Source organism: Mesocricetus auratus, unplaced genomic scaffold, assembly GCF_017639785.1.
Source record: "Mesocricetus auratus isolate SY011 unplaced genomic scaffold, BCM_Maur_2.0 Super-Scaffold_100027, whole genome shotgun sequence".
Classification (NCBI taxonomy): Eukaryota; Metazoa; Chordata; class Mammalia; order Rodentia; family Cricetidae; genus Mesocricetus; species Mesocricetus auratus.
The window spans coordinates 1,283,200-1,298,296 of NW_024429208.1; the positions used below are offsets into that span (position 1 = coordinate 1,283,200).

General features: G+C 54.7%; 1 protein-coding gene across 1 annotated transcript; it reads right to left on the reverse strand.

The window, feature by feature from the left end:
• Nucleotides 1-3,764: 3,764 nt before the first annotated feature.
• Nucleotides 3,765-13,243, reverse strand: Ppp1r18 (protein phosphatase 1 regulatory subunit 18). The gene is made up of 3 exons (XM_005087603.4): nucleotides 11,669-13,243; nucleotides 5,626-5,839; nucleotides 3,765-4,595 (listed from the first exon to the last, which is right to left on the reverse strand). Exons 1-3 carry the CDS (start codon nucleotides 13,241-13,243, stop codon nucleotides 4,576-4,578), a joined length of 1,809 nt encoding a protein of 602 aa, XP_005087660.1. The 3' UTR covers nucleotides 3,765-4,575.
• Between the last annotated feature and the right edge of the window lie 1,854 nt (nucleotides 13,244-15,097).

Below are 15,097 nucleotides of genomic sequence, written 5' to 3' on the forward strand. Positions count from 1 at the left end.
AGAGTTGAGCTCTTCCGGCCAGAGCTGAACGGTGGCTGGGAGGGTCCAAGTCGCGCAGCCTCTTTCCGGACGCTCACCGAGCAAGCTCAGCTCTCTGTCGCCTCCCGTGGGATGGTCCGCGCACGGGATCCTGCGCTCAGTCGACACAAGCCCTGTGCACAAGAAAGAGGGTTTCCATTGCTTGGGATAGAATGAAGAGAAAGCGGGGTTAGGAAACAAGGCATAGACTGCTCGGAGAACTCGAGTTCGATCCCCGGCACCCACATTCCTCACAACCAACGACTTGTAACTCCAGCTCCAGGGGGATGCAACACCTCTGGCCTCTACTGACTAGTGTGCACACACAAACGCATAATTTAAAATATTTTTAAAAATTTAAAGCTATTTGCTAGAAATATGCAAGTTGGGCGGGAGTTCCATTAACTTAAGATTTTTCTCTTTTTTTTATTAATTTATTTTTTGCTTTCCAACCCAGTTCCCCCTTCCTCCTTTCCTCCCACTCCCTCCACTCCCCCCTCCTCCCATTTGCTCCACGATGAGAATAAGGTCTCCCCTAGGAAGTCTACTAAGTCTGTCCCATTATCTGGTTGAGGCAGGACCAAGGCACCTCTCCACCCACACACCCGTGTCTAGGCTGAGCAAAGCATCTCTCCATATAGAATGGGCTCCACTAAGTCAGTTTCTGCATTAGAGTTAGATCTTGGGCCCACTGCCAGTGACCTCATACATCATCCCAGTCACACCATTGTCACATATATGTGTGTGTGTGTGTGTGTGTGTGTGTGTGTGTGTGTGTGTGTGTATATATATATATATATTTTTTTTTTTTGGTTTTTCGAGACAGGGTTTCTCTGTATTGTTTTGGAGGCTGTCCTGGAACTCGCTCTGTAGACCAGGCTGGCCTTGAACTCAGAGATCTGCCTGCCTCTGCCTCCCAAGTGCTGGGATTAAAGGCGTGGGCCCGGCTCATTGTCACCTATTTTAAGGGAGTCTAGTTCGGTCTTATGAAGGTTCCCCAAGGTTTTTTTTTTTATTTATTTATGTGCATGTGAGCTTGCCTGCATACCTGCACCGTGTGTGTGTGCGCGTGAGATCCTTTAGATCAGGGATGTGGTACCTCTCTACAGTTGGAGTTACAGACGGTTGTTGAGTTGCCTGATGTGGGTTCTGGGATCCAAAACCAGGTCCTCTGCGGGAGCAGCAAGCGCTCTTAACTACTGAACCATCCCTTCTGCCCTTCCTTCTGTGTTTTTTGTTTTGTTTTGTTTATGTATCTAATAAACGTTTTACTTTCGAGTACAGCACCTAGAAGCCTGAAGAGGGCATTGGGTGCCCTAAAGCAGTAGTTTACAGGAGACCCGTTGTGCTGGGAGTTGAAACCAGGTCCTCCGAAAGACCAATGAGTGCTCTTCACTGCGGAACCATCTCTCCAGCCACCGCCAGCCCCCACCCCCTCTTATTGTTTTGAGGCAGAGTCTCACACAGCATTAGCGGGCCTTGTATATACTATGTAGCTGAAGATAACCTTGAACTCTAAACCCTCCTGATCCTACTTCCTAAGTGTTGGGATTATAGACATGTGCCACACTTGACTGAAATATGTAATTTATATACGATCAAAATAATGAAAGGCTGATGGCAGTGGTGGCTGTGGCGGCACACTTCTTTAATCCCAGCACTCGGGAGGCAGAGGCAGGCGGATCTCTGTGAGTTCGAGGCCAGCTTGGTCTACAGAGCGAGTTCCAGGTCAGCCAGGACTACACAGAGAAACCCTGTCTCAGGGGTAGTGGGGGTGCAATTTAAATATTTCAAATTGACAGGGAGTTGGGGGGAAAGGAATAAGGTCAAAATATTCCATGTGGTAAGAGCAATCTTCACATGGATGGTACTAACAGCTTAGCACATACCTACTGTTGATGATTTGCTGTGAGTTAAGCCCTTCCTATCACAGATGACCAGGAGAAGCAGGGGATACCAGACCCCAAACTCAATATCTGAGTTTCTGGATCATGTCCTAGAGAGGCACAGATGTGACTTAGTCTCAGAAATGTGGCTGATCATGTGACCAGAGAGGCAGGACTGAGTTCTGGAATAACTAGTAGTCCTTATTTCCTTTTCCACTTTCCCTAAAGCCTGCTCGAGAGAGCAAAATGTAAGCTTTCTAGGATGCTAATCCACTGCTTTGTCGGATACAAGCTTTTGAATAAACCACAGTTCAAACACTCTGTCTCTGCACTGGTATTCCTGTTGGCGACAGACAGCACAAGTTACAACTGGTCAGGTCCCCGAACCTAACTGGACAGGACCTAAGTACTTGAAGTTGTTCCTATTTGGGGAATTGAGGCCAAATAATCACCTGAGCCAGGGAGATCCCAAAGAACATGGGGAAGCTCTGTCTTTTCTGGTAGTAGTGCCAAGTTTGCCATTGTTGTGTTCATGTTGATATATATATATATACACATATATATATTTACATGTATGTATGTATGTATTTTGGTTTTTTGAGACAGTGTTTCTCTGTAGGTTTGGAGGCTGTCCTGGAACTCTCTGTAGACCAGGCTGGCCTGGAACTCACAGAGATCCGCCTGCCTCTGCCCCCCCGAGTGCTGGGATTAAAGGCGTGCGCCGCCAACGCCTGGCCCTGTTTGTTTTTTGAGACAGGATTTCTCTGTGTAGCCCTGGCTGTCTTGGAACTCATTCTAGAGACCAGGCTGGCCTTAAACTCAAGAGATCTGCATGTCTCTGCTTCCCCAGGACAGGAATTAAATGTGTCACCACACCTGGAGACATATATGTACGTATGTATGATTTATTTTGTGAATGTTTTGATCACATGTCTGTGTACCGTATGTGTGCCTGGTGCGCTGGGAGGACAGAAAAATGTCTGCTTCCCTGGAACTGGATTTACGGAAGGTTATGAGCCACTATATGGGTGCTGGGAGCTGAATCTGGGCCCCAGCAAGAACAAGTGTTCCTAGCCGATGAACCATCTCTCCAGCCCCATGCTGTCTCTTTTTTTTTTTTAAAGATTTATTTATTTATTACATATACAGTGTTCTGCCTACACACCAGAAGAGGGCACCAGATTGGATTGCAGATGGTTGTGAGCCACCACGTGGTTGCTGGGAATTGAACTCAGGACTCCTGGGAGAGCAGTCAGTGCTCTTAACCTCTGGCCATCTCTCCAGCCCCCATGCTGTCTCTTTTAAAGACTTTTTTATTTATTTTTTATTTTTTTGGTTTTTCGAGACAGGGTTTCTCTGTATTGTTTTGGAAGCTGTCCTGCAACTTGCTCTGTAGACCAGGCTGGCCTGGAACTCACAGAGATCCACCTGCCTCTGCCTCCCAAGTGCTGGGATTAAAGTCGTGCGCCACCAACGTCTGGCATCTGGCCTTTTTAAAAATTTTTTAAGCTGGGGGTGGTGGTGTAAACTTTTAATTCCCGCACTCAGGAAGCAGAGGCAGAAAAATCTCTGTGAGTTCCAGACCAGCCTGGTCTACACAGTAAATTCCAATCTAGCCAGGACCTACTCTCAAAAAAAATTTAAAAAAGAGAAGGGGCTGGAGAGATGGCTCAATGGTTAAGCGCACTGGTTACTTTCTAGAGAGAATGTATTTGATTCCCACCCCCCCTAGATGCTTCCGGGAGGTCTGATACCCTCTGGCCTCCACAGACTCCAGGCACCGAGGCGGTGCATAGACACACGTGCAGCAGGCAAAATGAAACCGGAGGGGAATTTAAAAAGAAAGGGGCGGCAAGAGCATTGAAAAGAGCTCCATTTTATTATGGAAAGGTACAAAATGAAACGAACCAGGCAGCCGATGAAGCAGCAGCAGGGGAGAGGTGAGTCACCTCTGTCAGTCCCCCCCACCCCCCCTACACTGCAACTCAATTCAATGTGAACCACGAGGAGGAACAGAATTAAATAATTCTCTCATTGCTGGGGAAACTGAGGCACGGTAATACTGAGCAAAGTCGAAGGAAAGCCACATAACCTCCCCCAGTCACTCTCAGTAGGACAAAGGGAGGGTGTCGGATTCCTCGGGGAAGCCCGTGGGTAGGCATAGCTTGTAAACCTGGGACTTGAATGAGAGGAGGGACTGGGAGCTGGTGGGTCTGTAAACCAGGCTGCGATCCAGCGAGGCCAAGGAAGCTGTAAACAAAGGGGTCAGTGACCTAGGAAGAGGGGCTGGGAGTGGGTTCCAGGCCTCCCAAGGGAGAGATGAGCCCTTAAAATCCTGAGTGTCCCCGGGAGTGGCAGGAAGTCAAAGAAGGCTGTGGGGGGACAGTGTAACCCCTGACACGGGGCTGGCGGTGCTCCATCCCGTGTTCCACTGATGCTCGTTCTAAGCTCACCAAGAATGCTCCAGCCCACATGGCCACACCCACGGGGGTGAGGGATGGGGGCGGGGGGCTTGGGTTAGGGGTAAATTGAGGCTACTGGCTCTGCCCCAGAAACAGGATGGGAAAAGCAAGTCGGAATACGCTCACTGCCAGGGTCTGTCGGCTCTGAATCTTCAGACTCCAGGATCTTCAGGTATGGGAAGGAGGTATGTGCCCAAATTGGAAGATGGTCACCGCCTGCAGGACTCATCTGTAGGGAAAGAAGTGATTAAGACCGAGAGGTGAGGGGGTGAGAGGTGGGGTAGGAGAGCTTCTGCCGCCAGCCTAGCCTCCCCACGTATCCCAAAGAGCGTCTGGCATAAGGGAAGTCTTTACAATGTGCTGGGTGAGCACCAGTCGCCAGCAACAGGAGTGTGATCAGTTAGCTGGGATAGTGCGCTGGGCCACCTTGTTTAATTTCGTAATCATCTCATCAAAGGCCAAGTAATTTACCATCTAGCATCCTAGGTGCTTCACAAAGGCTTCTTTCACAAAAGAGTCTTTCAACAGCGGCAGGAGGCGTGATTGTTATCAAATTTTCATGGGGCTGGGATTAAAGCAGGGCACACATTGTTCCGTTCGCCGCAGATGGCGGGGTCTCAACCAAGATGCCCTAGAACTAGCTTACTGTGTGGACCAGGCTGTCCATGTACAGCTTCTATCCCAGCTTAAGCGGTGGGATTGCAGGCAGGAGTCACCCATGCTCAGGTCTAAGCAGCAATCTTATCACTGAGCTACACGCTCGGAAGCCCCGGACACAGCTATTAACTCTATTTGAAAGAATGATAAAATGCAGCCTGGTCCACAGAGTTAGTTCCAGGACAGCCAGGGTTACACAGAGAAACCCTGTCTCGAAACTAAACAAAAAAGAATGATAAAACGAAGTCCAGGGATACTGAGCAGTGGTACAGCCCTGGCCTAGAGTGCTAAAGGCCCTAGATTCGAATCCTAGAGTGTAGGCAAGCACGCCCCACACAAGATGAACTGAAACCGAGCCCACACGGATCCGGGATCACACCATAAGTAACAGTAAAGCTGGAATTCATACTCCGGGCCGTCTGACCCATCTCGGGTATTTTTAACCAGACTGGGTATCTGGAGAACGAGCAAGTTTCTAGTTTTGAAATCTGCAGGCTGTGATGTGCGGGAGCTGTTTGGGCCGAGCCCCTTTGAAACAACACTCTATGGATGACACCAGGGGGAGCCCTCCGCCAGCCAGCCGCGCCGCCGCCGCCGCTTACCCACGATTAGGGCCTTGGTACGCAGCCCTCCCTGGAGCCCGGGCTGCAGTAGCAACTCCTCCTCCTCCTCGTCGTCGTCGTCATCAGGCTGGGTCGCCAAGGGGATGGGAGCACTGGGGGCCTCAGGCTCCGGGCCCAGATCCTCCAGTACCGAGCTCTCCGAAGGGTATTGGTAGGTGGTCTCCAGGGCCGTCTCACTGAAGGAGATCTTGAGCTGAGAGTAGCAACAGAGGAGAGAAGAAGGCAAGTTCATGACTAAGGCACCCCAGGGAGGGCCCGGAGAGCAGATGCATGGAGTGGGGCTGGCCGTAGGCGCCCCAAAGACGACCTCTCCCTCCATCCAGTTGGGGATTTGTCTTTCCTTTATAGCTTGATTTTTTTTTTCCCTTCAAATGACATCAAATGTGCTTAGGGGCTTGCTCAGTGACTGGTTAAGAGGTTAAGAGCATTTGCTGCTCCTGCAGAGGACCTAGATTCAGTTCCCTGTCACTCACCAGGCCCCTCACAACCATCTGTAATTGTAGGCCCTCTTGCAGGCTCCCAGGCAGGCAAAACACTCGTACAATAAATATTTTTGTTTTGGTTTTTTTTTTTTTTTTTTTTTTTTGGTTTTTCGAGGCAGGGTTTCTCTGTATTGTTTTGGAGGCTCTCCTGGAACTCACTCAGTAGACCAGGCTGGCCTTGAACTCACAGAGATCAGCCCGGCTTATTTTTGTTTGTTTGTTTCGTTTTTCGAGACAGGGTTTCTCTGTGTAGCCCTGGCTGCCATGGGACTCGATCTTCTGTAGACCGGACTGGCCTCAAATTCAGAGATCCGTCTGCCCCTGCCTCATGGTTGCGGCACCACTCCTGGGCAGCAAGAAACAAATCTTAAACAAGCCCAAACCAGATTTGGGCCACTGAGATGCCTCAGTGGGTAACCATACTTGCAGTCGGGCCTGATGCCCTGAGTTTACTCTTTGGAAACTCTGACCTCCACTCGGTGCTGCGTCAAGCTGTGTCTCCACCCCCAAAATTAATGCAAGACAACAACAAAAACAATTATAGAAACAAATAAACAAGCCAGGCAGTGGTGGCACACGCCTTTAATCCCAGCACTCGGGAGGCAGAGGCAGGTGGATCTCTGTGAGTTTGAGGCCAGCCTGGTGTACAAGAGTTAGTTCCAGGACAGCCTCCAAAGCCACAGAGAAACCCTGTCTAGAAAAACCAAAACAAACAACAAAACCCAAACAACCAGATGTGGTGCCGCACACCAGTAATTTCAGCACTCAAGGGGTTGAGGCAAGAGGGATTACACTAAGTTCCAGGCCAGCCTTCCATGTCTATCAAAACTGTCTAAGTAAAATAAAATGGTGGATGGTGGCTCACACCTTTAATCCCAGCACTCAGGAAGCAGAGGCTGGTGGATCTCTGTGAGTTTGAGGCCAGCCTGGTCTACAGAGTGAGTGTCAAGATTGTTATACAGAGAAACCCTGCCTCAAAAAATACAAATCAAAAAGTCAGCTGAGTATGGAGGCACACTCCTTTAACCCCAGCACTCAGGAGAGCAGTATTAGGCCAGGCTGCTCCACATTGTTAGACCCTGTCTTTAAAAGCAAGGCCTCCTGTGTGTGCACACACCAGAAAACAAGAGATTTGGTCTATGGCAAGGGCTGGGAATTTGGTAAGTATGATTAAGACCGGGACTGGGCGTTGGTGGCACACACCTTTAATCCCAGAGAAGCAGGTGGATCTCTGTGAGTCTGAGGCTAGTCTGGTCTACAGAACAAGTTTCAGGGCAGCCTCCAAAACAATTCAGAGAAACCCTGTCTTGAAACCCCCCCCAAAAAAGAAACCCTGTCCCAAAAAACAAAACAAAAGATCTCTACCCTTTAAACCCATGAGGCAGAGGTGTAAAAAGGAAACTGAAATGCATAGAGGCAATACTTAGGCTATGACTGGGACTCTGAGGGCAAACACTGGGTAGGGGTGGAGAGGAGGCCCGGAGGTTAAGGTACTTCACAAAAACAGAAGCAAACGACCAGAGATGGGCAGAAACCCCTAGAAACACAGGCGCCTCCCTCTGCCCTCCCCCTTGGCCCTCCTAAGGAGGACAAAGTGGGGTTTACTCTGCAAGCCAGAGGGTTTAGGGAGACACACAGGAGGAGATTCCAGGTGACCTACCCAGGGTATCTGTGGCCCAGCATCCCAGGGCCTCCGTGTGAGCTATAGTGTGGGCTGCAAGGGGCTGAGAGAGATGTCACGCCTTGGTACCTAAGGAAAGCAGGGTGACCAAGGCCGTATGTGTCACTCCTTGGGTCTAAACCCTGCAGTGACTTCTTATTTTGTTCCTCACTTGGAACAAAGAGCCTAACCGAAGGCAGCAGGTGATTTTCCTTCTCCCCAGGTGCACTGCCGCCGCCAGGCAGGCGTTCCCTCTGCCTGGGATACTCTTCCCCCAAATGTCCCCCAGGCTCCTCTACTCCAGGGCATCCTGTTTGGAAGCCGCCACATTTGTGCCCAACTCTGTGTCCTGACCCTATTACACACACAGCCTTGTAACTCATACTCCCATAAGGAGCATTTACCGCCTTCTAACCCACTAGAGCACCTGCTAATATCTTGGGGGAGTCTGCAGTAAGACCTCCTCACACAAAATGCCCAAGGGCTCAAGTGCTCACAGATGACAGACAGACAGACAGAATAGTGCAGTACTACATGTGACTTACACAGACCCCCATTTTACGTGCTTAGCATTTTGCCTGCCTGCACGGCTGTGTACCATGTGCGTTCAGTGCCAGAAAAGGCCAGAAGAGGGCATCAGATTCCCCTGGAAAACTGGGTCGGAGGACTAAGAGCCACCATGCAAGCGCTGGGAACCGAATCCAGGTTCCACAAGAGCGGGGCAAGTGCTCTTCCTTTTTTGTTTTGTTTTTTTGAGACAGGGTTTCTCTGTATTGTTTTGGAGGCTGTCCTGGAACTCGCTCTGTAGACCAGGCTGGCCTCGAACTCACAGAGATCCACCTGCCTCTGCCTCCCCGAGTGCTGGGACTAAAGGCGTGCGCCACCGACGCCCGGCTGGGGCAAGTGCTCCTAACGGCTGCACCATCTCTCGCCCTCTTGTCATCACTGAGACGGGGGCTCACTAAATAGCCCAGGCTGGCCTTGAGCTCAACATCCATAGATGGGATTACAAGCCTGAGCCACTAGCCTGGAAGAACCTGAGTCTGTGCTCGGCGGAGACGGTGTGTGCAGAAGAGGGCTGAGTGTATGGGCTACTCACATGCACGGTTGCCCCGAAAGGGACTTTACAAGTTGCCACGCGGCCACACCCGTCTACAGGCATCGGGTGAAGGGAGATTCCCAGCAGAGGGTCAAGGCTACCAGGGAAGGCTGACACAATAGAAGGATACCCTCCAGATGGGCCACATCCCAGAACCTGGAGAGGGACCCCATAGTGGTTCTGCGGTTGACAGCTTTATGCAAATTTCTAGAAGCCCGTTCTCTCCCCCCTCTCCTCGGTCCAGACCCCCCCCCAAGCCCTGTAGTTTTCATCATGAGTTCTCTAAAGAGATTCATTGTATTCAACACCATCTTCAGCATCTACTTCTGGGTCACCCCTTGGGCCTCACTTCCCCCCAGCTTCTGACTGGGCTCCTCTGGAATGCATAACCCGAATGGGGGTGGGGGGTAGGGCAGGGAGGGAAGTGACTCACTGGCTCCTCTCTCATCAGCTATATAAGGTCACAAGGGGGCCAGGGAAGGAGGGGGCGGGACCCCAGTCAGACAGCTCGCCCGCCCGCCCGCCGGCGGAAGAGCACCAGCTCAGCGGACAGCCTGGTTCGGGGCAGGGGAGGTGTCTCTCTCATGATGATGGCAGGGCTAAGTCTGATGAAGCTGCCAGAGGAGGAACTACGTTGGAAAGGGCGAGGGACGGCGGCAATGGGTGGGACAGAGCAGGGCGGGGCACAGTCATCCTTGCTGAGGCTGTACAGAGGGAGGGGAGGTCCGGGTGTAGACTTTAGCGAGGGCCGGGGGTGGGGGGTAGACGGTCATGTCTAGGGAACTCTGCTGCCTCCTCCCCCGCCACCCACCCCAATGTGGCTGCTTCCTGATTTCTCTCACCACATCCTGAGCACAGCTCTGGCAGGCCCCCAGGCCCAGTGTTCCCACTCAGTACCCACCAGCCTTCCGGGCCCCCACCCCAGGCTTCCTGTTTGGGAGGCTCTGCTTCCGCCCCTACTTGCTGACCTAGGTAGGTACGGTCACCATCACAGCCCCCCACCCCCCAGTCTGCACTGGGATCCTTGGCTTCCCCCGGATGGTTCCTAGGCTCGGGTCACAGAGCCCCGTGCAACCCTCTGCTCACTTCCCAGAGACACACCGGCCAGCCTCAGGAGGAAGCGGCTTTTCTCCAAGCGCCTCTCCCTGGGAGAACTTCCTTTACATCTGCCAAGGCCTGAGAGCAGGCGGGGGGGGGGGGGGCCGCAGGGTACAAACACTACTCTCAGGTACCCCCCCCCCCAGCCTCAGCGAAGCTGGGACCGAGGTGCGGGAACAAAAGTCATATTCAAAAACATGCTACGATGAAAATGAACACTCTGTGCCCCATGAACTAATAAAGACAACATGAGGTTGGACTGGGAGGGGGGTCATGCGACCCCATCTTTGGCCTTCACGGTCTCCCACTGACACCAACGCGCATGGTTAAGTAGAATAAGAAGGAGCAGGCTTCCCAGACCCTGGGAAGATGCCTGCTGGGGGGAGGACTTCTTGTTTTTGTTTTTTTTGTTTTTTGTTTTTTCGAGACAGGGATTCTCTGTATTGCTTTGGAGGCTGTCCTGGAACTCGCTCTGTAGACCAGGCTGGCCTCAAACTCACAGAGATCCGCCTGCCTCTGCCTCCCGAGTGCTGGGATTAAAGGCGTGCGCCCCCGAGATTTTGCACTGGTGCATAGGAGGAAGGTGTTGGGCCAGGGCCAGAGGGAGAAGTTATCCTGTCCAGTGATTCCTCGCTGGTCTACATTCCAGTCTAACCTCTGACCCTCTCCTGGCCTCAGCCCCACCCCTGCCCCCAACTCCCACAGTGCCTGGGCCAGTCTCAGCTCAGTTCAGTGCAAATGAACTTCTCTCTTTTTCTACCCCAAGGGGAGGGAGAGGCCAGGGTAGGAGGGACAGAGGGGAAAACCAAGGCTGAGCCAGTTCTGTGGGGGAGGGGAAGCCCAGGGAGGAAAGGTGGGGGAAGGGACTGGGATGTTTTGGAAGAGAAGGCTTTTCTTGTCCCCAGAGAGAAGGAAGCGCTGTCTGACAACGGCCCAGTTGGGGGGGGGGGGGAGACGGACAGACCCCGAGGTCACCCGCTTCAGATGGCGTCTGTCAGCCTCTCCTGAGGGGGGAGGGCGGGAGAGCTGACTTGGGGTCTAAAAGCTTTCTCTCAGCTCCTCAGCCAGCTCTGTTCCCTCTCTCCGGCCTCTCTCCGTCCCGGGACGTCCTCGTTTAGTCCTGCCCCTTCTCTCTTGGGGCTGAGACCCCTCATTCCAACTTCCCTGAACTTCTTGCCTCCACTTCCAATGCCCCCCCCGTTATTTTCACCCTGCCTTCACGGCTGCAAGGTGGTTATCGCTCATCTCCTACCAGAAGGGCTGAGCTGGATCTAAACTTCAAAAGCAAAAAACAAAACAAACAAAAACCAAAAAGGAGAGGGACTGAGAGAAGAAGGATCAGGGCCGGACACACCCTGGAGACCGACACACCCCAACTCAGCAGTTGACTCCGGTGCAGAGTCCTTGGTGCTCCCAAATGAATGGCAAAGGAGGGTAGGAGGGTGGGTGTGTGTGTGTGTGTGTGTGTGTGTGTGTGTGTGTGTGTCTGTGTCTGTGTCTGTGTGTCTGTGTGTGCGCGCGTGTGCGTGTGTCTGTGTGTGCGCGCGCGCGTGCAGAAGGAAGAAGGGAGGTGGGAGAAATAAAAAAAAAAAGACTAGAGCACAGGCATTAAAAAATAAAAAACCGTCAGCCAGAGCTGGAAGGAGGCGTCTCTACCCCGTCAAGCGTTGCCAGCTTTCTTACCTGCTTGTGATGTCTTTCCGGGGACCCCTTGGCAAGGCAGCTGCGGCTGAGACGGAGGTAGCCCCCCAGCACCAAGATTTCCTCAGCAGTTGGGTACCGCTTCTTCCCAGGACCAGGCCCTGCAGCATCAGCTGAGGCAGGGGTGGCCGCCGGAGGGGCCGGGCTGGCAGGGGGCACACACCTCCGTGGGTTGACAGTGAAGGTGTGTCCGCTGCGGCGGGGGGCCCCCACCCCCGGCCCTGCCTTCACCCCATAGAATAGACGGCTCATGAGGGGATCCCCGGGGGGCTGGGGGGCAGCTGGGGCTGGGGGTGGGGGAGACAGAGGGGCTGGTGTTGGGGGCCGCGTTTCTGCAGCTTCCTCTTCCTGTTGTCTCGGGCCTTCCGTCCCGGGCCCTGCGTGCTCCGGTGGGAGGGAGGAGGGCCCAGCGCAGAGGTTCTGCTGGGCTCTGAGAGGCCTGCTCTGAGCCCCCGCCTCCTCCGCGCCAGACGGCCCCAGGTGCTTCTCTGGAGATGTTGGAGGCTCTGGCTCCTGAGGAGTCTCTATGTCCCTAGGCGTCCGTTCTCGAGCCTTCCCAGAGTTTAGGGTCCATTTCCAGCCTTCAGTGGGCCTGGAGACCCTGTCTCCATCCTCCGCAGGGCTGGACCTCTGCTCAGAAGTCTCCGCTTCTCCAGAGGGGGTGTCGTGAGCCTCCTTTGTCACTGGAGACTGATCTAGGGCAGTCCCCGGCCTCAGCGACTCTTCCTTTCTCCCACACTCCTCCAGGTAGTCTTTTCTCTCTTCCCTTGAATTCAGCCTCCACTCTGTGGCCTCCAGCTGTATGAAGCTCTGTTTCTGGGGTTCTTTCGGGTCAAGATTCCATTTATGGGCCTCTGTCAGGCAGGCCTTCTGGTCACTGGACTCCCCAGGGCTCAGTCTGCTCTCCGATACCTCTTTTCTCTTGGGACTGTGGTCTCCAGGGCTTGCCAACCTCAGACTCTCCTCTGGAGTTTCTCCAGGGCTCAGCCTCCATTTCTGCGCCTCTGCTGGTCTGGAACTCAGGTCTCTGGGCTCTGCAGGGCTCTGCCTCCAGTCTCGAGTCTCCAAAGTCCTGGAACACGACTCTTGGGCTCCCCCTATCACCAGCCTCCTATCTCTGGCCTCCCTGGGACTTAGCCTCTCTTCTCTTGAGTCTCTCCCCTTGGGGCTCTGTTCTCTTAAATTACCAGGACTTGATCTCCGCTCTCCAGCCTCCAGAGGCCCCGGTTTCCTATCAGCAAGGACTTCATTTCGCTGCTGCTGCTGCCGCTGCCGCTCCTGTTGGATGAATCGGTTCTGATGTACTGGCCCAATAGCCTCCAAGAGGACAGCGGACTCATCTGGGTCTGGAGGTCCAGCCTCTGCAGTCCCAGGCACAGAGCTCGCCTCTCCAGGAGGCAGGCCCAACTTGGCTCTGCGTCGTTCCAGAATCCCCCGCTTCCAGGCTGGCATCTGGGACAGGCGATCCCGTTCTGCTTTCTCACGGCCACGAACCGCTGCCTCCTCCTGCCTCCGCCGGGCTAGCAACTGTAGCTTCCAATCTGGGATAGCGGTCATGGTCACTGGAAGTGAAGGAAGCAGAGCAGCTGGAGGACAGGAACAGGAAGGGTAGGCTTCGGAGGGGCCCGGGGACTGAGGATGGGGGTGGAGGAGGAGGAAGCGATGCGGGAAGAGACTTTAAGAACAGAGGGCCGTGGAACGGAGAGGATGAAGGTAGAGGGGAAACCGGGAGAGGAGGGGGGGAGGGCAGAAGAGGCAAGCACTGGAAAAGTGGAGAGAAAAAGCTGGGTGCCAAGTTGGGGGTGGGGATATACTGGGAGAGGAGGAAGAGCCGAGATTCCGGGCCGAGAGGCAGCGCCAGATTGGGGTTTGTGGGCACGAGATGGTCCGTGAGATATGAGAAAGGGAGGGAAGGAAAAGCAGGAGCGAGCGAGAAGACCGGCGGCGGGGGATGGGGGAGAACGGGGGGCTGAGACGAGAGCGCGTCCAGTCGAGGCTGCCTCCCCGGTACCCAGGGGAGGTAAGTGGGAAGGAAGAACCGGGACCAGCCGGCGAGGGGGGGCGAAGGGGCCGGAGGGGAGGTGAGGACAGATGCAGAGGACAGAGAGGTCCGGGGCAGAAGGGGAGATGGGAAGCGGGCAAGGGCGCGGGCAACTCTTCGCTCGGGCCCCGCAGGTCCCGGCTGCCTTCCCGGCTGCGCTCGGCCCCGCCCCTCGGTCCGGCCCCTGCCCCACAGCGCACTCCGCCCCAGAGGCGGGTCAGGGGAAATACCCTCCTCGGGGGACTTTTGGTACCCGAGCAAGTGAGCGGTGCTGCCTACGCATTCCCAGAACCCTGGCGTCCAGTCCCTTCAGCCCCGCCGGCCTCCCCACCAGGGACCCCGGCGCGCGCTCGGAAGGGACCCCGCATCTTGTCTTCTGCTGTCCCCAACCAGGGACCCCGCTCTCAGGAGACCTAGACCCAGCGGGCCGGGCACCAGCGGGAGCTGCACGGAACAGACAGTGTCTGCACAAAGGGGAGGCGCTCCAAGGGAAATTAGGAGCCACTTCCCCTAAAGTGGGAACCCCACAGTCAACTTACACGCCTTGGGGGGTCCCTAGGAGGAGGTGCGGTGGAGCCAGGCGTCGGGAGAGAGGAAGAGGAGAACCGAGGCAAAGGGAGATCCGGAGGGGAGGCAGGGAGGGAGGGAGGGACGCAGAGGAGGAGGAGGGAAGAGGGAGCCTGGGAGGAGGGACGGGGACTCAGACGGGGGCCAGGCGGGGGCGGCGACCGCTTTGTCTACGGACAATGGGGCGAGGGAAGGGGGCGCAGGGCGGAGCCCGGCGAAGGCGGGGCTTCGCTGCCCTCCTTTCCCGCGTGGGACTCCGTGGTGGCACTCCCCTCTTGCCGTGTGGCAGGCAGTCCACAGCTCTTCTCTTCGTGCTGTCTCCGGAGGCCCTCACCCACCTCCTCTCGCAGCCCTGGAGAAGCGGGGTGTCCATTCCTATTGCTCCAGCTGGCCGACCCGGGGCGGCGGCCCGTGACTCAGAGCCCCCTAAGGGACATGGGGAGGAAGCGGCAGCTGCTTGGAGTCGGACCCGCCCTTCCCATCACTCGCCGCTCCTCCCCATGCTTTTTTTTTTTTTTTTTTTTTTGCTCTCCCTGGCCAGTCTTTGTTACTGTGGTGGTGTGGGCGGCTGCCAGGCCCCAGAGTCTGAGGCAAATGGCTCTGGGAGTTCGCTCTCCTCCCAGAGATTTACTCTGTCTCCCACGGGTTCCCCGATCTATAGGCGGAGAAACTGTACTATTTGGAGGGAGCTGGACTGGGTGACTGGGAGATAGGGGCGGGCCCTTGGGGTGTGGCCCCAGCCCAGCGGGCGTCAGAGGGCTCGGCTGCTCCCACAAGAACTTGCTTGGCCTCGGCTTCTTTCC

Coding starts and splice junctions, on each gene's coding strand:
- Ppp1r18 (XM_005087603.4), bottom strand. CDS start 13,243: ATGACCGCTATCCCAGATTGGAAGCTACAGTTGCTAGCCCGGCGGAGG. Junction 5,840..11,668: donor CGGAAAGACATCACAAGCAG/GTAAGAAAGCTG, acceptor TGCTACTCTCAG/CTCAAGATCTCCTTCAGTGA. Junction 4,596..5,625: donor TACCAAGGCCCTAATCGTGG/GTAAGCGGCGGC, acceptor CTTTCCCTACAG/ATGAGTCCTGCAGGCGGTGA.